The sequence below is a fragment of the Orycteropus afer genome, unplaced genomic scaffold (assembly GCF_000298275.1).
Source record: "Orycteropus afer afer isolate SDZICR_OR568_19922 unplaced genomic scaffold, OryAfe1.0 scaffold00009, whole genome shotgun sequence".
NCBI classification, from domain to species: domain Eukaryota; kingdom Metazoa; phylum Chordata; class Mammalia; order Tubulidentata; family Orycteropodidae; genus Orycteropus; species Orycteropus afer.
The window spans coordinates 14,610,886-14,636,203 of NW_006921596.1; the positions used below are offsets into that span (position 1 = coordinate 14,610,886).

Here is a 25,318-nt window from a genome sequence, read left to right on the forward strand (position 1 = left end):
GCTGCTTCAGGGATGTGGTCTGCTTCCAGTATATAAGGAGAAGTTTTGGGAATGGTCTGCAGCTTTTGGCACTATTGAATCCTGTGTGTAGCTGATTCAGCAGCCTGCCATAATTGCTTGCCGGTCTTTGGACAATATCTGGACTTGCATTAGTGGCCTGCCATGTTGTTTGGTAATCTTGGGACTGTGCCGTTTTACTTGTTGACCTCGAACCTGTTAGCCTCAGCAGACAGCAGCTTCCTGAGTGAAGAGACACCTCTGGCTCCAGTGGGCCAGGAGCAAGAGGCAGAGTTGAAGCCCAAGGTCAAGAGGCTTTCACCCAGCCAGTATAGCTTGGCACTTTGATCTTGGACTTCTAGCCTCCAAAACTGTAAGAGAATATATCCCTGTTTGTTTAAAACCACCCATTTGTGATATCTTCTGTTAAGAGCAGCATGAAGTAAGTGAAACAGCACGTATTACACATTTGCCAATTCAACTTTTTATAAGTGTACAATTTACTGACCTCAATTACATAAATCAGCTGTGTAGCCCTTACACTTAATACCATTAACAGACACTCAGTGGTCCATAGCAGTAACTCCCTCCTTTCTCCCCCTCCTTCTCACCTTGGTAACTGCTAATAAACTTTGGACCTTACCTTTGCCTGTCCTTGTCTTTTTATGTAAGTGAGGTGATACAATATATTCACCCCTTGTGATTGACTTATGTCACTCAGGGTAATGTTTTCAAGCTATATTCATGTATTCTTTACTTTTTGATAGACATTTGAGTTAATTCCAGTTTTTGGCTATTATGAATAAAGTCTGTGTGAATATTCACATTCTTTTTGTATCATTATGTTTTTTTTGGGTTAAATATGTATGGATGAGATTGTTGTTTCATTTTAAGTGTATGTTAAACTTCATAACAAATTGCCAGACTCTTTTCAAAGTAGTTGTACCATTTTACATTCCCACTGGTAATGTATGGTCTAGGTATGCTCCCTCCTCTTCAATCCTTGGTATTGTCAGTGTTTTTGATTTTAGCAGTTTGAATGGATGTATATTGGTAGCATTACATTTCTAATTCTTTTAACATGGGTAATGATATTGATCATCTTTTCATGGGTATATTGTTATTAGCTAAACATGCTTATCTTCTTTGTTAAGCATCTGTTCAAATCTTTTACCCAGTTAGGCACAGATCAATGTCACTGGCAAAGCTGAGACCTGGAAAGGAGGTGTGTGTGCTTGCTTTGTGTGTGTGTGTGTGCATGTGTGTGTGTGTGCGTGTGTGTGTTTGTATGTTTATGTGGTATTGTGTTTGAGAGGGGGTAGGAATGATGACACACGGGAGTTGGAAAGTCTGGTTATATACAGCAAGAGTCCTGAAAGCAGGTGAATGAGACAACAGCATCTAGAAATCTAGGAGGGGCGCTCTTTAGAGACAGATAGCAGTCATAAGACAGGATTTCAAAGATAGCTATAGGTGTTTAGAGGAAGGAATAGCAAGGTGTGTAGTGCTGAAGGCATTTGACTGCTAACCAGAAGGCTGGTGGTTCAAGTCCACCAGCCACTCCTCGGAAGGAAGATGATGGGGCATTATACTTCCATAGAGATACTGGCTCGGATACCCAAGAAGGGGTTGCTATGAGTTGGATCTGACTCAACAGCAGTGAATTTGGTTTTTGGTTTTAAACTAGATTTAGAGGTCTAGTGGTGTTAGCTTCTCAGTATGAGAACTGAGATCGGAAGAACATTAATTTTTTTTTCTTTAAGCAGGTTTATTGAGATATTATTTATATCAAATAAAATTCCCATTTTTAGTGTATAGTTCTGTGACTTTAGACAAAAGTGCACAGTTTTGTAACCACACTGCAATCAGATTTAGAACATTACCATCACTCTAAGAAATTTCCTTATGCTCTTTGTCTCAACCCTTTCCCCTAATCCCAGACCCTTGCAACCAGTGATTAATTTTCTGTCACTGTAGTTTTGGTACAGTCTGGCTTCTTCTACTTAGCATAGTGTTTGTTGTTACATATATTAGTAGTCTGTTTCTTTATATTACTGAGTAGTGTTCCATGATATGAATATACCACAGACTGTTTATCTGTTTACTCGTTAAAGGAGATCCCCCTCCTCCCCCCAAGTTTTGGCAGTTATAAATAAAGTCTCTGTGCACAGGTTTTTGTGTTAACATAACTTTCCAGTTTTCTTGGGTCAATATATGGGAATAGGATTGCCAGGTCTTATGTTAGGTACATGTTTAACTTTGTAAGAAATTATCATACTGTTTTTCAAAATGACAGCTTCAGTTTGTATTCGCACCAGCAGTGTATGAAAGTTCCAGTTGTTCTACAGCCATTTCAGTACTTGGCTTTGTTAATTTTTGTTAACCATTCTAATTATGTAGTGTTTTTTTGTTGTTTGAATTTGTGTTTCTCTAATGTCTAATAAAGGAGCCCTGATAGTACAACAATTAATGTTAAGCACTCAGCTGCTAAATGAAGGATTGACAATTCAAACCCATCCAATGGCCCTGCAGGAGAAAGACCTACTTCTGTAAAGATGACAGCCTACTTTGTCACATGGGATCACTATGAGTCAAAAATTGATTTACTTGACATCGCCTAACAATAGCAACAATGTCAAATAATATTGACTATCTTTTGCATGTGTTTATTTAACATCCATTTATCATCTCTAAGGAGCTCTGATGGTATAATGCCTAAGGCATTTGACTGCTAACCAGAAAGTTGGCGCTTCAAACACACCAGCTGCTCCTTGGAAGGAAGACTTGGACAATCTACTTCTGTAAAGATTTACCACTTCGAATACCCAAAGGGAGTTGTTATGAGTTGGAATGGATTCGCTGGCAGTGATTGGGTTTGGTTTTTTGGTTTTGTCTTCCTTAGTAAAGGGTCCAAATCTTTTGCCCATTTTTATATTGGATTATTTGTTTTCATATTAATGCATTTATGCATTTTGAGACTTCTTTACATAAGGAATATTAATCTTAATGACAGTAATTAACATTTACCAAGTTCGTTATATATCAGGTACCCAAACAAACTGCCGTGGAGTCGGCCCGGACTCATAGCGACCACTTTTTGGGTTTCTGAGGTTGTATCGCTACAAAAGTAGGTTGTTCAGCTTTCCTTCCGAGGAGTGGCTGGTGGGATTGAACTGCCAACCTTCTGGTTAGCAGTCAAAAATGCCTTCAGCATTACAGCACCTGTCAGCCATTTGAATTATCTCAGATTTGAATATGATCTTGGTGACAAATAATTACAATATGCTATAGTAAATTTAATAGTAAAATTGTATATAATAATTGAAAGGAAGTGGTATCTTAGCTGGATTTTGAAGAGATATTTACCTAGGCTATCTTCTGAAGTAAGGGTGTGCTAGACAACTAGAACAGATAATTTAAGTTCTAAGTATAATATTCCTAAGAGATTAAAAGTATTTCAGTACTTTTTACTTTATAAAGTAAAAAAGATACTGGAGAATTGGAGATGTAGTTGGAGAGAGAGACTGTGAATGTGTTATTCAGAAACATAAAGCACTATGATGAGTAGAGATTTATAAACATTGTTTCAATTTTCTGTCCTTTACATTTTGATTGTGGATTTAAAAAACTTCCTTTCCTTCCTGACTTCCTTTTCCCTCATTGGCTAAGGCAGATCTCATACCTCATTCAACTTTTTGTTGATTTCTCCTAGTACTGGAGGAAATAAGCAACACTATACTTCAATTTTACTGTTTTTTATTTTCCCTGAATGAAAAACATTTGAAATATCATGGTATTATAATAAAGAAAAATAATTAGTTTTAATACCAAGACATTGCATTAGGAGAACAGTTGGTCTTTTTCTTAAGCAGTAAAGAATTGCTTTCTCAGATTAATAATAATAAGATCAATTCTTATGGTCAGAATTACATCCAGAAGATCAGTTTCTCTCATTACTTCCTTTGTGTTCTGTAAGGTGAAATTTTAACATGGTGAAATTAAGTGTGATTTCTAAACTGCTTCTGTCTTTGTATATATAGCTACTCTTCAGCCATCTAATAAAATTATATTTTCATTTGTCTCAAACTCTATGTCAGACTTAAATGCCTTTTTAAATTAATCTTATTGGGAATCTATTTATAGTAGACCTTTAACATTATTCGTGTTTATGTTAATAATTAAGTGGGTGTTCAAATAGTTTTGGTTTTATAAAAGTTTATCTCAGAATTCTGAGTTTTGAAACCATTAACCATAATGCACTGTATATGGGGGTAGGGGAGAGTGCCCTTGAATAGATCTAACTCTAAATGTCCTCTATAAAAGGCTTGAAAAAGAGTCTGTCTTCCTTTTTGTTTATTTTATTAAGGGATTTGGAAACAGCCAAAAGAATTTAAAGCATGATGGCATCTAGCCAATTATGCGACTACTTGGCTAATTTGCTTACACTGTTGCACTTCCGCCCTCTCAGGACCTGTCATAGCTAGCTATGTTGTTGTTATGTGCTGTGTGGAGTACACCAGACTCATAGCAACCCCTCCTTGGGTTTCCGAGGCAGTACCTTAAGCCCTATGCTACCAGAGCTCCCTAGCTAGCTATAAGAGGTACTTTCTCTTTTGTCTGACTACCCTCACCATGGGAGTTCTGGTAGTGTAGTGCCTAAGGCACTTGACTGCTAACCAGAAGGCTGGCGGTTCAAACCCACCAGCCACTCCTCAGAAGGAAGATGGGGCAATCTACTTCTGTAGTGATACTGCCTCGGAAATCCAAGGAGGGGATGCTATGAGTTGAGTCTGACTCAGCGGCACATAACAATAACAACATCACCATCATCACACACTCCAGCAGTATCTCTCTATCAGTCCAGGAAGGAATAGCTGATGGCCATTTGGTATGCCTCTTTATAAAGATTACTGATTCCTTATATGTTGTTATAAATGTTTTACAAACTTTGGATCATAAGTCACCTATCTGAGAATTACAGGAAATTAAGATATTTAGTAGAGTGATTTTTTTGCTAACTCTGTTTGTTTACAGTGATATACTTGACTGTTCCCAAATTCTTTTATTTGCAAAATTAGGAATAATTAATACTTAATTTTTTTTTAGCACATAAGAATGATATAAAATCAAATAGGAAAATATAAAAAAATTGTGGAGACTTGGTGAAAGTGGTTTGTGAATCAGCATATTCAAGAAATGTATCTTTGTTGTGTTTTGCTAAGAAGAGTTGTGTTTTTTAATCCTACAATAACCATATGATGGTTTATGGAATCATAATTCTTGTTAAGCTCTGGGCAACCTTTAAATTTTGCTTGCCCTAGAAGAGTTATGAGAAAACAAAATAATATAATTTATCAAGCATTAATGATACACCTTGTACTTTCACATCAGTTTTCTTTTTTAATTCTCTCAGTAGTCCTGAAGGTAGGAATTGTTTTCTGTTTTATAGATGACACTTTACTGAACTGTTTAATGTTACATGGATAGAGAGATACTGAGTTGTAATCGGAAGCCAGCTATGTTGGATCCTAAAGCCAGGTTCCTTCCCTTGTGCTATACTGCCTCTCAGTTTCCTTGTTTATAAAATGGGGAGAGTAATACTATTACACACACACACACACACACACAAAATCATAATTGTTGGCATAGAGTAGGTGTTCAATGTTGTTGTTTTTGATTCAGACTCTTGGTGATCCCATGTATGTCAGAGTTGAACTGTGATCCCTAGGGATTTCAAGGCTCTGACATTTCAGAAGCAAATCACCAGGCCTGTCTCCCAAGGTGCCTCTGGATGAGATCGATCAGCCAACCTTTTGGCTAATAATCAAACATTTAACCTTTTGTGTGGTTAAATACATGGTAGCTATTGTTGTGTTGAGAACCATGAAGTCTTATTTAGTGTTTCTCACCCCTGCCCAAAAACCATTTTAGAAAGGGCACTGAGGAATGTTCATATTATTTATCAAAACTACATATGTATGTGTATGCATATATATATATATATATATATATTTTGTTGTGTTGTTGTTGTTATGTGCCGTCGAGTCGGCCCCGACTCATAGCGACCCCTCCTTGGGTTTCCGAGGCAGTATCACTACGGAAGTAGGATCGCCCAACCTTCCTTCCGAGGAGTGGCTGGTGGGTTTGAACCGCCAGCCTTCTGGTTAGCAGTCAAGTGCTTTAGCCACTATGCTACCAGAGCTCCTATATATATATATATATATAATTCTGAAAATATACAATATCTTTTATCTCACACTTTGAGTTTTTATTGATGATGGGATATTTTGTATTTTTATATGTGAAGTACTTAAAATTTTCTACTCCAGTTTAAAACTCACTCTCTAATTTGTCATTCTCTTATTCTGCCTCTCTCTCAACCTTCCTCTCATGTTTTCAAGCACTCTACTGGCTGCTTTCCACACCTGATAAACATACCAAAGTGTCTACCAATTTCCTTCATTGATTTAGGAAGAATATCTGACAATTGCTGTATTACTTCTTTTTTTCCTCATTTACTTCTTAACCTACTGTGGTATGGCTTTCACCTCAACTGCTTCATTAAACTATTCATACCATGAGCCTGAAATATCTTGTGCTGCCAGAAAGTAAGAAGACAGCTTTTAAAATATGATGGTGATATATCAAGGGGAAACCATGAAGGATCTCCCAATGGGCAAAACTGGAACAATTTGAGCAAAAAATAAATGCTGACAGTATTGGATTATAATCCTTATACTAAATATCTGTGAGTCAGTATTGACAAATAAATAATTGAAGGAATGAATGAATATATGAATACATACATATAATAGCAGTGAAGTGGCACCTTTTCTTTGTAGTAAAATTCCAACTGAAAATGTAGAAGGAATGATGGAAATAGAAAATTGCCATTAGGGAAGCACACAATCAATTATGAAGGACATTTGCCCAGAAGCAAAGATGAGAAGGCAGTAAGTTATAGAAAATTCGGAGGAAAAGAAACAGGAACCTAGGGTGGGAAAGGGGAGAGTGCTGACATATTCTAGGAATTACAGCCAATGTCATGGAACATTTTATGTACAAAGAATTGATGGGGAACTAGTTTGCTCTGTAAACTTTCACCTAAAGCACAATAAAACACACACATACACACACAAAGAAGGAGGAAAACATACTGACATCACATACCCCTTTTATGCTACAACAAGAAATACACATCATCACTTCTGTGGTATTCTTGCCAAAGAATGTATAATCTTAATCTCATTGAGAGTCAATTGTGACTCATAGTGATCTCATGTGTTACAGAGTACAACTAACTACTCAATAGAGTTTTCTTGGCTGTAACCTTAATAGAAGCAGATTTACAGAATCTTCTGCAGAACTCCTTAAATAAGTCCAAAATGGAGGACATTCTGTAAAATAACTGACTGACCAGCCCTTTTCAAAAATCAAAGTCATGAAAGATAAAAGACTGAGGAATTGGCACAGATTGGACAAGACTAAAGAGGCATAACAACTAAAAGCAATGTGGTATTCTGAATTTGATCTTGGACTAGAAAAAGGACGTTAGTAGGAATGCCACCAAAATTAATATAAGACCACAATTTAGTTAATGGTTTTGTATCAGTATTAACTTATGGTATGATCATTGTCCTATGTTTATATAAAATGTTAACATTAGGGGAATCTGGGTGAAGGATAAATGGAGACTCTACTTTAAATATAAAATTATCTCAAAACAAAAATTATGAGTAATCTAAACAAAGTTATTATCACAGAGGCCACTAGCAATTACCTAGTTGAGAAATCAGTGGACCTTTTTTTTTTAATCTTACTGCCTTCAGTGTAAGTCCAGTTGATTTTACAGCCTAAATACCTCTTGAATCTGTGCTTTCCATATCATCCTCATTAATACTGTACTGGTTCACCTTCTTGAGAGCTCTGATGGTGTAGTGCTTCAGGCATTTGAACTGCTAACCAAAAGGCTGTTGCTTCAAACCCACCAGCCACTCCTTGGATGGAAGATTTAATGTGATCTACTTCCGTAGAGATGCTGCCTCAGAAATCCAAGGAGGGCTCACTATGAGTTGGAAAAAAAAAACTTGATGGCAGTGAGTTTGTTTTTTTCTTTTAGTTCACATTCTTAGCATTTCCTTCCCATAGCACTCAATGAGAAACTTTATTTTTCTGATAATATAGTTCACTACAGATATTTCGGGAGCTCTGGTAGCATAGTGCCTAAGTCACTTGACTGATAACCAGAAAGCTGGCAGTTCAAACCCACAAGCCACTCATTGGAAGGAAGGTTGGGCAATCTACTTCTGTAGTGATCCTCCCTCGGAAACCCAAGGAGGGGTCGCTGTGAGTCGGGTCCAACTCAACAGCACATAAGAACATCATAAATATTTATTTCATCATGGAAAAAGTGCCTTCCAATTTTCTTGGAAAAAATTTGTACCTTGATACTTAATATTTCCTTCTGCTAAAAAACTAACATCACTTAATATGTGAAAATGCTTTTTCAGTGAAGAAGCTGCTGCTGCTGCTTCTGAATTTATTAAAATCAATTGCATGTTGTTTTAATTTGTATCTCAAATACTACTTAGAAACAGCATTACCTAACATTTCTATCTGTGTGTCAGACAAGCATTATCTCTTAGTTCTTACCAACCCTAAAAGGTAGATACTATTGTTATGTCCATTTTACAGGTGAGGAAGCTGAGGCTCAAAGATGTTCAGTAACCAGCCCAAGTAAGTAATGAAACTGGGACTAGATCCCAGGGCTGGCTGATTCCAACATCCCTCTTTTAATCACAGCATTATGCTGAGAAAAGCTGTTAGTGTTAAGGGTAGTTTATGAACTGATGAATTCAGCATATATTCATGTTGTCAGTAAGTAGGAACTTAGTAAGGTTTTGTGGTTTAGTGTTTCAAAAATATGCTTTTGACTTGTTTAGAAGCAAAAAAAAAAAAAAATGAGCTTTTGAACAATAAAGCATTGAAAAAGCAACACTAATGTAAAATAGTATTTGTTTTTGTATCATATATGGCTTTCATTTAATGCAAGAAAAAGTTTTTGTCAGATATTCTGATTTTCATTGAAGCCACTTAGCAACTCTCTTTCCAAGAGTCTGATCCCGTTGCTGCCTATAAAATCATTTATTGATTACTTAATTCCTTTAGCATAAAATCCAATTTTTTAGCACAGCCTGTAACACTCTTGATAATCTAAGCCCAGTTACCTTTCAATCTTTATTGCTTATCATTCTGCCAGATTTCTTGTTATGCCCAAACTAGTATTTGTTATTCCCAGAATATAACTGTTCTATTTTATTATTATTATTATGTAACACTTCAAGTGTACACAAAGTAGACTACCTATCACACACATGGAACAGCCATCAATTTATGGCTACCGTTTCATCTATATTCCCCTCCAATTACTATACAATACCCCTGAATTGGGAGCTCTGGTAGCGTAGTGCCTAAGGCACTTGACTGCTAACCAGAAGGCTGGCAGTTCAAACCCACCAGCCACTCCTCAGAAGGAAGGTTGGGCATTCTACTTCTGTAGTGTACTGCCTCGGAAACCCAAGGAGGGGTTGCTATGAGTCGGGTCTGACTCGATGGCATATAATAACAACAACAACATTCTTGAATTATTTTGTAGGACTTCTCAATCATATCACTTTTATATATCTAAAAGACAGCTTTTAAAAAACACGACTGTAAACTCTATTCTACACTTTAAAATGTAATTATAATTTCTTCATAATCAATTACCAAGTTGAATTTCCCAATTTAATAAGTGTATTTTTACAGTCAGCTTGCTCAGGTTAATAACCATACAAGGACCACACGTTGCTTTTTTTGTTTTTTAATTTTTATTGTGATTTGGGTGAAAGTTTGCAGTGCAAATTCATTTTCCATACAGCAGTTCATACACATTTTGTTTCATGATGTTCACTGCAATTCCCTACAGTGTAACAGCTCTTTTCCCACTTCCTGTGTGTAGTTACCTCTTCCTTGTGTCCTCCCCTCCAGTGTACTCCCCCCTCAGTTGTCTCCCTGTGCAAACACTGCCCTTCTGTTCTCCCACGATTGAGTGAAAGGAGTATATGTACCTGATGGAAATGTTCACCCCATATGCCTGTCTGTGGTTTGGCCGGAAGCCATAGAAGTAAGTTCAGTTCCAGACCTGAAGAGTAACTAGGAGCCATAGTCTCAGGCTTTTCACCAGGCTCTATCAGGTCAGCAAAGCTGGTCCTTTTTTTTTTTTTTTTATGATTTTGAGTTTTGTTCCACCTTGTTCTCACACTCTCTCCAGGATCTCTTGCACTGATGCCTCCAAGTGGTTGACATTAGTAGACTGGGCACCATCTAGTTCTTCTGGTATCATGATCCTGTATTAGGATCTCATGGTCTACCAGACCCTTAGACTAATTGTTTCCATGTGTCTTTTTTTTTTTTTTTTTTTTTAATTCCTCTTTGCCTGGACAAGGAAAGACCCATTGTTGCATCTAGATGGCTACTTGCAAGCTTTTAAGACCCAGTTGCTGCTCACCAAAGTAAGATGTAGAACAATGCTTTTGCGTAGTATATTATGCCAGTTGAGCTTGATGTCCCATGTGACCATGGTCCCAAGCCCACAGGTCTAAATACTTTCTCCTTCTAAATAGTTTCCTGTGACCAAGAAGTCACCACAACCTTGCCCCTTGTCAGCTCTACTATATACCCAGGCATTCTTATAGCACATAAAAATACTCTTGTAGAAACATACTCTGCCAACCCTATACATGGTCATGAGCACACTCCCCCCTCATCATTCACCCATCTATCCATTCATAGTTATGTGCTTGCCATCACTGACAATGCAGTACTGTACACACACATTGCTTTTTTTTTTTTTGCTGTGTCTCAGATTAAGTTTCTTTCTTTCTTTCTTTTTTTTTTTCCCCCCATTTTGGCATTCCAGTTAGCCTTTTGTTGTTGCTGTTGTTGTTTGAGTCAAAGTTTACAGAGAAAATTAGTTTTCCATTCAACAATTTATACCTTTTTTTTTTTTTTTGTGATGTTGGTTCCAATCCTTTCAATGTAATAGCACTCTTTCCACTTCCTCCCAGGTTCCCCATTTCCTTTCATCCCTCTTTCCTGCCCCTTTCTGCTTTCAGTGCTTTGCTTTTGGGTAGATACTGCCCTTTTGCTCCCATATAATTGATTTTATTGAGGAGTACATTCCTTCCTTCTGTTATTAAATGTTATTGAATAATATTATAGGTAATACTTCTGTTTGCTGAAAATTGATCCCCAGAAGTGAGTTCAGTTCCTGGCTTGAAGGTTGTCTAAGGCCTAAAGCCTCAGGGGTTCCACCTGCCTCTACCATACCAATAAGATTGATCTGATTTTTCCTATTTTAAATTTGTTCTACTTTTTTCTTTTCTCCCTCTCTGTCCAGAACCTTCTATTGTAATCCTTATTAGAGTAGTCCATAATGGTATCCTGGTACCATCTAGTTCTTCTGATCTCAGGATAATAATGGAGGCTATGGAGTCCATGGTCCATTAGCATTTTGGACTCATTGATTCCTAGAGTGTTTGATTTTCTTTACTTTTCTTTTCTCCAGACAAGGAGAGACCAATATTTATATCTTAGATGGCTGCTCACAAGCTTTTAATACCCCAGTGGTTACTCATCAGAGTAGGATGTAGAACATTGTTTTTGTGGACTATTTTATGCCAATTGAATTAGATGTCCCCTGAGACTGAGTCCCCAAGCTCAGTGAGCTGTTCCCTCAAGGCATTTGGTTATGGATAAGAAGTTTTCAGAGATTTGCCCCTGTATGCTCTACGATACCCTTGAATATGTATTTTCAGTTAGACTTAAGTCTCTTTTAATGTATGCTTCTCCCTCTTTGTTTCTTGCAATATCTTTGATGAAGAAATTGAGTCATATGCCATACTAAACTTCCCACATTCTGCATTTTGCTGATTGTATCCCTGTAGTATCTATTAGCATGTTCCTCTCTCCCCTATAATTCCTGTAAGTCATAATATAACTTTTTATTTAATTTAAAAAAAAAAAAAAAACACTAAAAACTTATATCAACATTTATAATTTGCCTGGGCTGCTATATGAATGTTTAAACTAAAGTATTACTTCTAATGTTTAACTTACCAATGTAAAAATCAAGATTATAATACTTTAGATATTCACTTTCCTTTTAACTGCATAGATGTCAACTCTTTTTTTCTCTTGGCTTCTATGACGCCACTCTGTCCTGATACTCATTTTACCCCTCTTGCAGTTTCTTTTTACTTCCCTTTAGCTCTTCTTCATCTGCTAGTCTCTTAAACTCAGTATGTTTTGGTTTCACTGTTGGTTTTCACTACATTTTCTCTCTAGACACTCAAACCCATTTTTACTCGAAGAGTGTTATCTCTATTCTGTTATTGCCAAAGGGGCATGGAGGCCGCATCTTCTGACCTCCTCTAACCCCACGAGAGGAAGACAGAATCACTATCAGTAGCCCAGGGCCTATCCCTGTGAGGCTAGACATGCCACCTTCCTCTAGCCCTTTCACCAACCCTGACACCAACCATTCCTCCCACCGCACCTACCACCTCTCTGCTGGGTCAATAATCTGCTGCAGTGGCCACACAGAACTCAGATTATGGGGTTTATTAGGGAAGCAACAGAGTACAACTCAAGTTTAGAAATGCACTCAGTCTGTTACAGCCAGCTGTCTCACTTAACAGCCAGCAGTCTCTCAGCAGCACATGTCTTTTCACGTCTCTCTCTCTCTCAGTGAGTGCATGTCTCTCAGGAGTGCGATTCTCTCAGCAACATGCTTTCTCAACCAGCAGTCAGAGAGACTCCTTCAGCCTCTAGGAGGGCTTCTTTTGAGCCTGGCAGAGTTGCCCAAACCAACCAATCCCAACATCAGAATTCTATACACCTGAGAAAGAGAGAACTTCCCAGAAAATTACTTTGTGTTGTTGCCAACAGAAACATTCCAGGTAGTTGACTTTAACAATCAGGAGCTACTCAGTTGCTCATGGCAAATTCTACCATAGAGTTTACAAAGACCTATGGCTAGAGAAGCCACAGTATGTGATTTCCTGGGAGCTCTGGTGGCGAGTGCCTACGGCATTTGACTACTAACCAGAAGGCTGGCGTTTCAAACCCACCAGCCACTCCTCAGAAGGAATGTTGGACAATCTACTTCTGTAGTGATACTGCCTCGGAAACCCAAGGAGGAGTTGCTATGAGTCAAAATTGACTCAACGGTAGTGAGTTTGGTTTTTTTGGTTTATGTGATTTACTACACTGCAGTTATATTCTGTTCTGTTGGAACCTCCATCTACCCAGTTCTCCAGGCCAGACACCTCAGAGTCCTCTCTTTTTATGTTGTGGAAAATTCTTTGTTTTGTGTTTTACTCCTACCAAGGAAATAGTAAATATATCTACACACATACATACATATGTCTCTTTTCCACAATAGAGAAATCACTTCTCTGTGGTAGATAGATACTAGCCATATGACCATTCTCCCCTTCTCTTTTTGAAAATTTATAATTTCAGTTTTTATTCACAAAGTACCCCCCCCCAAAAAAAAAAAAAAAGTATTGACACAAGTCATTTCTCACTCATAACAACCCTATAGGACAGAGTGGAATTGCACCATGGAGTTACCAAGGCTGTGATCTTTGTGGAAGCAGACTGCCACATCTTTCTCCTTTGGAGCAGCTTTGAACTGCCAAGTTTTCAGTTAGCAGCAAAGGGCATAACCAGTGTACCACCAGGCTCCTCTATCCACAAAATAGTGATTCAATAACTGTATTTATTATATACAACTAAAATATTTGAAATGGATGAATTGGTGACATAATGAGTGGGTGAGTAGGCGAGAAAATTATTTCACTGATAGGGAAAAGACATGAGCCCCTCCTCCGATTTTAAAATCTTTAATTTCTTGCGTAACTATCTTTATTTCTTTCCCTCATGAAGAAAAAAAGGAGTAACAAGTGGTGTGAAAACTTTAATTTCATAAGAAGTGCTAGATGCTATTCTTTTCTATTTCTTTCCTTTTTTAGATGAGTCTGAACCCATTACATTGCTTCATGACTTGTTATTTGATCATGACCTGAGTTTGAAAAAAACACTTATACCATAAATCCTTGAGTTCCTCAATACTTAAATATGAAATCCAGAATCTCCCATATATCCCTCTCAGTTGCTGTCAACATAATTAAATGTATTACATGTTTTGCTCTGATTTTCTCATCTTATAAATGTTTGGATATAATATTTAATGTATGTACTTTTATTTATTTATTTTCATTTAGCATACAAGTTCTTGGGAATTAAGACTGTTGCCTTTTATATTTTTCATTTTTAAAAATATTTTATTTTGAAATTACCAGTTTTTTCAGGAAAAAATTTACAAGTATACTACAAAGAAATTATTTTACCCTAGGCTGTTTGAGAATAGGTTGCAGATCTGATGCTCTATCACCTCCAAAGACTTTATTATGTATTTTCTATACATAAGGACATTCTCCTACATAACCACAATATAAACTTGTTATGGAAAATTAATACAGTGGGAGTTGTGGAGGAGAAAAAGTACAGTTAAGCAGTAGATTTGTCATAGTTTGAAGACTACTTTGGGGGGAAAAAAAGAGCTCTGTTAGCACAGTGGTTAAAACCCTTCAGCTGCTAGCCAGAAGGTCAACGGTTCAAACCCACCAGCCACGCCATAGCAGACAGATAAGGCAGTCTGCTTTTGTGAAGATTTACAGCCTTGGAAATCCCATGGGGGCAGTTCTACTCTGTCCTATAAGGTTGCTGTGAGTCAGGATTGACTCAGTGATGGTGGGTTTGGTTTAGTGTGAAAAAGGGATAGAAAAACTTCAACACTGAGATGAGTCTATCAGTTGATTTTTTCCTCTTTGTTTTTATGTGTGAATTGGGAAATGACCACAATTTAAAAAATATTTAGTTACTCAACCCCCAAATGTTGATGTTCTGTGGGTATATAGTTTTCAAATATTTTATTTCAGTAGCCAACGAAGTGTTTGATCACAAATTCCCTACTGTGTACTGTTAAGGTTTAGAGTTAAATGACTGGGATTTTTGAGTCAGGTAATAGAATCTAAAGAAAAACTTATTAAGGCATGGGAGAAATGAGATATTTTGGAAATCACCCTAGGATCTGCACATAAGAGTGTGTCAGTGCGTTAAGAGTAATGAAAGAAAGTAATAATGATATCCACGCCTTAGATTTCAGCTGACCTGTCTCTGAGTATCCTATCCCAAATTTCCCCTGCTAGAGCGCTCCATCTCAAACTCAGTATGACAAGAAGTAAACTTAACACACCACCCTTAGACCTCTTTTGAATTGGGACTCAAGTTTCTTTTACCTGCTCCTGTGCCTAAGGCACTTGACTGCTAACCAGAAGGCTGGTGGTTCAAACCCACCAGCCACTCCTCAGAAGGAAGGTTGGGCAATCTACTTCTGTAGTGATACTGCCTCGGAAACCCAAGGAGGGGTCGCTATGAGTCTGAGTCAGATCTGACTCCATGGCAGTAGGTTTGGTTTTGGTTTGGTACCAGTACTTAAGTCTAGAATCCAGATACTGGCTTTTCCTGTTCCTCAGCCACTTTTCCCCACCCCCACTATATCTAGTTGATTTCTATATTTTGGAAAGGGCACTGGAAAGCTTAGAGTTCATCCTAGCTTTATTACTAGTAACTGAGACTTTGAGAACATCCTTTACTTTCTTTATCTTCAAATTTAAAAATGCACTGCCCTCAAGTCAGATCCGACTTACAGCGACCCCTCCTTGGGTTTCTGAGGCAGTATCACTACAGAAGTAGAGTGTCCAACGTTCTTTCTGAGGAATGGCTGGTGAGTTTGAACCTCCAGCCTTCTGGTTAGTAGTCAAATGCCTTAGGCACTACGCTACCAGAGATCCTATCTTCAAATTACCCTCTCTAAATTCTGATGTTTGAAATAAATTTAATATAATATAGCTCAGGTGTAGCAAGAATTGTGAGGATGGCACAGGACCCAGCAGTTTTTCATTCTGTTGTATTTAGGGTCACTGTGACTTGGAGCCAATTCAATACCTAACAACAAGATAGTGGTTTAGAGCATGGTCTCTTTAATTAGAGGCCCCTTCTTTTTTTCTTCTTCTCCCTTGTTCATTAGCTGTGTGAGGTTGCGAAAGTCGCTTTTCTGTGCCTCAATATCCTCATCTATATAATGAGGATAGCAGTAATACAGGGGTGTTTTGAAGACTAATTGAGTTAATATATAAAATATTAGAAATAATTCCTGGTATATAGTAATCACTAAATAAGTGTTAGCTCTTATTATCATCATCGTGATTTTATAATTGATGCTTTCTCAGGTCCTTTTTGTTATTTTGTAATGTTGTTGTAATAGTCTCTCTCCCATTTGCCAGCCCCCTTATCTCTGTCATCACTGTTCTTCTCCTGTTATCACTGAGGATTAAATAAGTTATTACATGTAAAATGCTTAGAATATTGCCTAGCACTTAACTTACTAAACATTCAGGATGTTCACTCTTATTATCATTACTAGGATTTTTATATTGATGACCTCTCAGGTCAATCAAATCTTTTCCTTGTCATTTGTGGTCCTTTGCTTTTAATCTCTCCTGCTGTCCAAATTGGTTTTTCTAGGACACTATTCAGATACTGTTGCTTCTCTTTTTTGAGACCTTTGGTGCCTAAAAGGAAAAAAACAAAAAAACAGGGTTTCTTCGTCTTCAGTAAAATTTCGTTTTAGCTATTTAAGAGCATTGCTTATTAAAATAATCCTATTTTTTTACAAAAGGAAAAGTTATACTGATGATCACATTCTGGTGGACTTGCTATTTATTTATTTTTAGCAAGGGATTGAGCTTAAAATGTTATCTAAAGAACTTCAGCAGTTTGGTTAAAGTAGGATATAAGGGGTAAAGATGAGGACGGTTTTATGAATTTTTTAATGATAGAAAAATAAATGTGTGCTCATCGAAGTTTAAGATAAGAAAAAGTTCAAATGTGATTATTAATTCTTTATAGACAGCTCTCATTTGTTCATTTCAAAATCTCAAGCTGCTTTTTAAAATTTAAATGAAAATAGCCCCATTTCCCTATTTTTAAAGCACTGTTTGCTTTTTGTTAGACGAATCATAAGAGACCTTATCTAATTTCTTAAAGAGAAGTCACTTGTTATGTGTTCATTTGCATGACCTGCTCTTTAACCCTTTGATAATCTCCAGCTATTTTCATATTTAGAGTATTACTGAGAAAAGTATTTTCTCTCCTAAAGAAATTGCTTTATGTTTTATTCTTACTATTAATAACCACGTAAAGCCATTTCACCACAGTTAAAGTTTTTAGACAGTTTCTTTAAGTCAGATTTTTATGCATATTTTAAAAACTTTACTGCAGGAAATGGCAGAGTAAGAGTTAATGTGTTACTTGGAGGGAAGAGCTGTCCATTGGGGGTTAAATTGCAGAGTCTAATGGAATAATAACTGGTAGCACCATCTGCTGGCCTACTTCCGCAGAAGGAGTCAGTATTTTTAACGACATCTCTAATATTCATGCTGATGCATTTTGATGCTTTGTGCATTCATTTCTTTCTGTGCTTTGTTGGAATCTGGCTATCTGCTTACAGCTGTTGAGGAAAGTCAGCTTTTTAGGAGGGGTTTACAGCCTTTTTCATACCTGAATAGGATGAACAGTGGGTATAAACTTGCCAAGGCAGAAATGTGTTGATAAATCACAATGTGGAGGGTTGTGCATCTCTTCGTTGCAGCTTGCTAAATAGGCCATTTAGGAATCTTCTTTCAATGCTTTTTTCTTGAGCACTGCCTGGGGTGGTGAAAAAGCAGAGGGCAAGCCTTTGTCTGACGCCAAAAATGTCTTCAGTGAAGAGGCCAAGAGGAAGGGTAAGTGAAAGCCTGAATGAGTGGGAGGAGGAGGGGTTCTTTGGGCTAAAAGGCTAATGGGATTGAATAACCTTCCTTATTACTGGCTGCTGCTGCGGGAGTCGTACTGCATCGCCATCTTGAGCTTGTTGCTGTTTTCTGGAGTCTTGGTTATTTGTTGTAGCTTGTAGGCCTTAAGGTGGCATTTCAGTGAGCAATTCTAAACCCTCCTTCCTTTCTCAGTGCTGCAGCACTGCTATGAAACCTTTGATGAGGCAGGTATAGAAAAGGTATCCAGTGAAGTACACTGGAATCGGCATGAAAATGTGTTTGGAAATTCCTGGTGTTTTTTTCCTTTACTATAGTCACAGGCATGTTTACGGGTAAGAACGTAACAAAACTGTGATCTGAGTATTTGTGGATGAATGTGTTTGAAGAGAAAATTCTTTTTAAAATGTTGATTTGCTTCCTGTGAGATTGCTAAAATATTAATATTTTAATGTAAAACTATCAAACTTGTTTTTTCCCAGAATTGCTTGAGCAATATAATTTTGATATAGGAAGGGGGGGGGGAACCCACATTTAACTCTTTCATGGAAAAACTAAAACTTTCTCTAATATTAAGAATGGGAATGTCTGTTTACTAACTAGCTGTGTTGCTGCATAGAGTGCACATTAAAATGGTTTCAGTGATTTCAGGTTTCAGTCTCTTGTAAAGTAGAAGCTTTTTATTTATTTTTTAAAATCCTAATGAACTGTGAGGAATAGTCATTCTAAATAAAATTGCCATGGTAAAATTATTAATAATTTTCAGAGTTCTGGAAAAATGAGGAAAGAAAAGACTTTTATACCAAATGCACATAACAGTTATAGGACAAAATTTGAATCAACTAACTGACCAAGAATGCTATGAAAATAAAAGTAAATCTATATTACCTTATTCTAACCTTCATTTTTCAAAGCAGCAGTTAAGCTGTTTATTTTATGGCTAACTAATTTCTAGAGAATAATATTTCAATTTAAAATTTGTTTATAGCATTTACATACTTGCTTGTATAATTCTACTTCCCCATTTATGCCTAATTTTAAATGTTCAGATATTTATGTCTGTTTTAGATGTACGTTGGTATAGTGTATAAAAAAATGTTTTGGTTTCTCTAGCCTCCGTCTTCCAAGAAGAGTGATGGTTCTGGGACATATACTAAGTTGCAGAATACCCAGGTGAGGGTCATGTCTGAGAAGAAGCAGAGAAAAAAGATGGAATCAGAAAGCAAGCAAGAAAAGGCTAATCGTATAATATCAGAGGCCATAGCAAAAGCAAAGGAGCGTGGGGAACGCAATATTCCACGAGTAATGAGCCCTGAAAACTTTCCTAGTGCTTCAATTGAAGGAAAAGAGGAAAAGAAAGGCAGAAGGATGAAATCCAAGCCAAAGGACAAAGAGAGCAAAAAAACAAAAACTTGTTCCAAATTAAAAGAGAAGACAAAAATCGGGTAAGTTGGTTAAAAATTAAATTCCTTTTATTTTTTTGTGAAAGTGCAACCTGCCTAACCTTCTACTTTTGATTTGCTCCCACTTTGAACCATATTTCCTCTCTGAATGAATTAGGTAATATCCCAGGATCTCTTAAGTTGTATATTCTGTGAACATAGATTTTTGCACATCAATATTAATAAAAGGAATTTAAAATAGGAAAATGTTTTAGAATATGAAACAGAGAAATAAGAGGAAAAAAAAATGAAATTACACCCATATTGCAGTGCTAGTGCCAAATTCCCTTTATTTATAGAATGTGTATTGAATTTCTTTATCTCTTAGTTGTGTGTGTGCCTCATTGGGCACCTTGTAGTTTGGAAACAAGAAATACTGTATTTTCAAAACTCACAACTTTGGACTAAATAAGAGTGCAAGAAAACCAAGACCATGTAAGTCAACATTTACTCCTATAGAGCCTTTCTAATGTGTGTATTAAAGAAGTCACGCAAAGCTTAATACTCTAAGAGAATTAATTATAAGGACAAACAATTGCTCTAGGATAGTGCATTACTTCTTGTATTTTTATTTACTATGTAATGAAACTTAAAAATATATATATACAATAAAATAGAAGTTATTATGCTTTATATATATGTATCTTTTTCATGCAAGGGTAAAAATAACCTAAGGCAGAAATAGTTTAGAATTTTTTTGTAGGACTATTTGGTTAATTTTGGAGGTTTTTAATGGAATTTTAGATAAAGTGTTTAATCTGAGTTTTCTTCTTTTCACAGAAATACACAGTAAAAAATAATTCCGTGTTATGAAAATCTTTATTTGCCTAAGAAGGTATTCATGCATTATGGAGATATTTAGAGCCCACACACTTTTATAAACCAAATGAATTCTTAGCATTTTACATACAATGGCCAAACTGAATTAATTTAGTTTGCTGATGATGCCATTTAAAACTTGGATTCTCTTACCATAATAGATCAATAATTATATTATTAACTCTGCATTTTGTTTGAAAATAATTAATAGTATTTTAAAATCAAATTTCTACTCCCTTTATTTTTTAAAGGCTTTTGGTATGGAAGTATCTTATTTTTCCAAAATTATGTCCAGTTTTAGTTTAGGATACTCTTTTGCTGTATTAAAAGTTAATAAAGTTAAAGTTTTTCAGTTTTAACTTGTTCAGAGATGCAGTCAGAAATAATGTACTCTTGGGAAAGGTAACACTTTAAAAAATAATATATAAAGCAACAGAAAATTGGTATCACAGCTTCACAAGTTACATTAACTGTAATTTACTTTAAACTGTGGGTGGACCAGCTAGAGGCAAAAGATATCAGAAGTGAATCTGGTTCAAGAAAAAACAATGCACATAAGGAGAAATTTAGAATAATTAAATTACAATAGAGGGAACATGGATTTTTTAAAAATGTGAATTAATGTGGTATAGGGAGTAGTAAGGTATTGCAGTAGAGTATCTTAATCATTCTAAGCTAATTTTTGTTAGCCATAGGTAGATTATTAACAAACTTTTAATACTGCACGGTATTCATCAATTTAGTACCTTTTTAAAAGGTAGCATTCTTTAGAAAACAGAATATAGGTGAGAATTGTACTGGGAATTTTTTGTGTTTGTTTTCTATTTCGGCTAAATTCATGGCAATGTATGGATAGAAAAAAAATTTTTAAGACTATAGGCCTTTTTGATAGAGAAATTTATAAGTTGTAGGTAGGCAAGTAAGAATCAAGCTGTTTATTAATATGCTTTTGGAGTAAAGTAATGATTTCTTGATCATCTTTATCAACCAAAGGCAGATTATCATCATGTTAGAGGAAAAGTGATAGTTACAATAAATGAAATTCATGTACGAGCCACAGTTCTAATATTTAAACAAAAAGGAAAAAACCAAACTCACTGCCATCTAATCTATTCCACTCATAGCGTCCCCTCCTTGGGTTTCCAAAGCAGTATCTCTACAGAAGTAGATTTTCCATTCTTCCTTCTGAGGAGTGCATGGTGGGTTTGAACCACCAGCCGTTTGGTTAGCGGTCCAAATGGCTTAGGCACTATGCCACCACCAGAGCTCCCAGTTCTAATATTAGCCAACTTCAATATTTTATTACCCTGTCTACCACAAGTCATTATACTTTATAATTTTGAACTTGGCCCTTTTCAGATTTTGAGTTTTTAAGTTTTGTGTTGAAAGTTAACAGTTAAATAGTTAAATTCAGTTTAATCATTTCAAGTTTTGCAGTATTTTATGATATAGTAAACATTTTAATAAAAAATTATTTTCTGTTAATTTCTAAAGAATTGAGTTATTGCTAATATCAAATTACTGATATCAAATGAATTTGAAAGACATATGTTGGAATTTAACCTCCAGCATTGTGAAATATAAATTTGAAATGTAATTAAATTTGTAAACAATAATTTACGGTTGATGTATACTCTGACTAGGTATATGTTTTACCCATAGATATGATTTAACGTCGACCAGGAAGACTATTAGTGTGCTGGAAGCTTTTTCATTATTTATGTCACTTTATAGAATTTTTTTTTTTTAATATTGTGTTTTTAGTGAAACTTTATACGGATTGATTTTGTAAAAAATGCCCTTTTCAGAGCACTTTCATATATAATTTCAATTCTGTGAATGAAGTTTGGCATATAGTATGATGATACTGTGGTTAAATTCTTTGGCTCTGGAACCAATTGCATTTGTTCAAGTCTGAGTTTTATCAGTTACAAGCAAGTGTGACTTTGGGAAAATACTTAACATCTAAGATTTAGTTTTCTCATCTGTATAATGGAGATACTGGTAATGTTTGCCTTATAGTGTTGTTTTGATGATGAAATAAGCTAATGACATTTAAAACATATAGAATAGTACCTGGAATATTCAATGTTCAATAAATGTTAGCCATTATTTTCTGAAAACCATAAAAGATTATAGCACATAGCTATTTAAGGGATTTTTTTTTCTAAAAAAAAAAAAAAGGCCTAGGGCCAGGCACCTTTCTGTAAGCCTCAATTTTTATTCAACTGCTTAAGTTCTCTTTCCATTAAAGCATTATTCCTAAATAGTATCAGTTACACAAAAGCAAACAAACCTAGACAGAAATAGTTGGTACTTGTTAAAGGGATAATAGGTTAACTTATTAATTGCTGTTTTCATATCAGTGTGCTGCTTCTTATCAGGTTAACTAGAATAGCATTAAGGACAGGTAAATTTTCTTTAAAAAATGTGCTTGGAGTTTGATAGGACTTTCCATGGTTATGTGAAAAGGAATGAATTCAAGTGGAAATGGCAGGTATAAAATGAAGGGTGAGGTGGGACAGGAAAATAACCTTTTTTCCACTTTGACATTTTGCATAGAGTTAATCTTGGTATCACGTTCTAAATACTACCTTTAAAGTAGAGTAACAGATATATATCTTCAGTAAAAGTAGGTACATATTAGATACTCCATGAATATTTTATGGAATGAATGAATGAAAAGAAGATTAGATATTAAATGATACCAAATGGTTTAATTTAACTTTTTTTAAATAGAAAAGAGAAATGGTAAGTTAATCCTTTTTAAAACCATAGGGACATAAACTAATGTTTTAGCTATTAGGTAGTTAGATTCTAAAGTAAACTAGTAAAATTCATTGTAGGACCTCCAATAGAATTTTCTTATGGTTCTGTTAGATTGTGTAATAGGATTTTCGCATGATTTGATTAAAGCATTTTTTAAAAAAAGTTTTAATTCACTTCTTTATGTTATAGATTATCTATGACGACATAGCAAGAATGGTTTTGATCATTAAAAATGTTCTTGGCCCTAAGAGCTTAATTAATCAGTGATAGCTCTTCATGGTTAAATTTAAGCTCTTTTCTGCATTATTTATTTATTATTTCTTTTTGTTAAAACAGTACTAGTAATCTTGTGCTAGAAATAGTTTTCAGTTAAAGCATTGTTGTTGTTGTTATGTGCCGTCAAGTCGGACCCGACTCATAGCGACCCCTCCTTGGGTTTCTGAGGCAATATCACTTCGGAAGTAGATTGCCCCATCTTCCTTCCGAGGAGTGGCTGGTGGGTTTGAACCGCCAGCCTTCTGGTTAGCAGTCAAGTGCCTTAGCCACTATGCTACCAGAGCTCCTTCAGTTAAAGCATAAAGGATCTAAATTATGAGTTGTGTTTCAAACTCAAGTTGAAATTAAGTATAGCTAGTAAAGACTAGTTACTTTCAGTGATGGGAAAGATGGCACCAAATATGGACATAGTGAACATAATACGATCAAAGTAAAAATGACTATTTGAGGACATAGGGCCAGGTATAGGCAAATTAGCATAAGAGTGGGTATACATGTATATGTAGGAGGACAGATAGTAGTGTATGTAAGTATCTGTAAATACAAGTATGTGGGTGCAGGCACATATATTCATTGAAGACACAAATACAGATACCTCCTCTGGCATAATCAAACACCTTCCAACATTGGTCTCTGGGGATTGATGGCTTAGGATCATAGTTCCACGGGACAACACAAGAATTATGCCCTGCATGCTAGTGAAGTGAGTGCCTAGAGTCTTATAAGCTCACAAGCAGCCATCTAAATACAGCTACTGGTCTTTACTCACCAGGAGCAAAACAGTAAGAAGGTAACCGAAAGCTCAGAGAAGAAACAAGTCTACACAAGACACAACCTCGTCTGTTCTGAGCTGAGAAAAGTTAGATGGTATCTGGCTCCCACCACTGACCATTCTGACTGGGCTCACAATAGTTGATCCAGGGTAGAATGGGAGAAAAATAGGAAGCAGAATTCAAATTCCTCTTAAAAGTAAATAAATAAATAAGCCAAACTGTCTGAAATAGTAGAGAACAGTGGACTCTCAGAGACTATCGCCCTGAGACACTTTAAATGTAGAACCAAGCCTATCCCCTAAAATTACCTTGTAGTGAAATAGCAGAGTGGTAAACAGCAGAAGAGTCTATTACCCCTAAAAATAGTGCCTAAAGATTCTTGGGTGGCATGGAATGTCTGCACTCAGCTAGTAACCCAAAGGTTGCTTGTTCAAACTCACCGAGTGGCATCGTGGCAGAACCACGTCTGCCAAGTGGCTTCTGTAACGAATATATCCAACCCCACTCCGAAACCTACGGAGTCTGCCCAAATGAATGCCTGAAAGAAAGGTGTCCTACTTAAAAACTATCCACATGAAACCAAAATAACAAAATTAGACTCCAAAGCAAAGATGAGATGGGGGCAGGGAAGCTAGAGAACTGGAAAGGTAACAAACTAAAAACAAAGAGAATGTTGTCACATTGTGTTCTAAATGTAACTGTCACTGGACTATTTGTGTAGAGTTGTCAAATGGGAACCTAACTAGCTGTGTAAACTTTCACCAAAAACTCAATAAAGTATTATTTATAAAGAAATTAAGTATAACTCATGTTATAAAGAAAAACATTAAATTAGATCTAAAAATTATTTTGCCTTTTGTTTGCTCTTGTCTTTTTGAACCCGAGAAATAAACAAGAAAGTAACTAATATTTATTAATTACTTAAGCATCATATGTGTGGTATACATATATATGAATTTTTTAAACAATACTAACAGACATGTATTCACATGTTTGTGTCTATAAAGACGTGTCTTTAGAGACATAAATGTCTGTATAATACAATCTAAAGGAGATACGAGATACATGAACAAAATCTGAGGGAAAAATAAAATGAGTGATCAGAAAATAGGAATTACGAATTATCACTTTATAGTACATAACAGAAAATGACAAATGTGCCAATAATTGCAAAGACCCCTGGTGGTGCAGTGGTTATGCACTCAGCAACTCAGAAGGTGGGAAATTCAAACGTATATATTTCGTAATATTTTTAGACTCA

General features: G+C 36.0%; 1 protein-coding gene across 1 annotated transcript in view; it reads left to right on the plus strand.

The window, feature by feature from the left end:
- Positions 1 to 25,318, plus strand: part of CHD9 (chromodomain helicase DNA binding protein 9) — a 178,760-nt gene that overhangs the window by 26,397 nt on the left and 127,045 nt on the right. Inside the window, exon 2 of the mRNA XM_042781796.1 lies at positions 19,092 to 19,423. Within this exon, the coding sequence (XP_042637730.1) occupies positions 19,092 to 19,423 (332 nt within the window). The remainder of the gene's footprint in view (positions 1 to 19,091; positions 19,424 to 25,318) is intronic.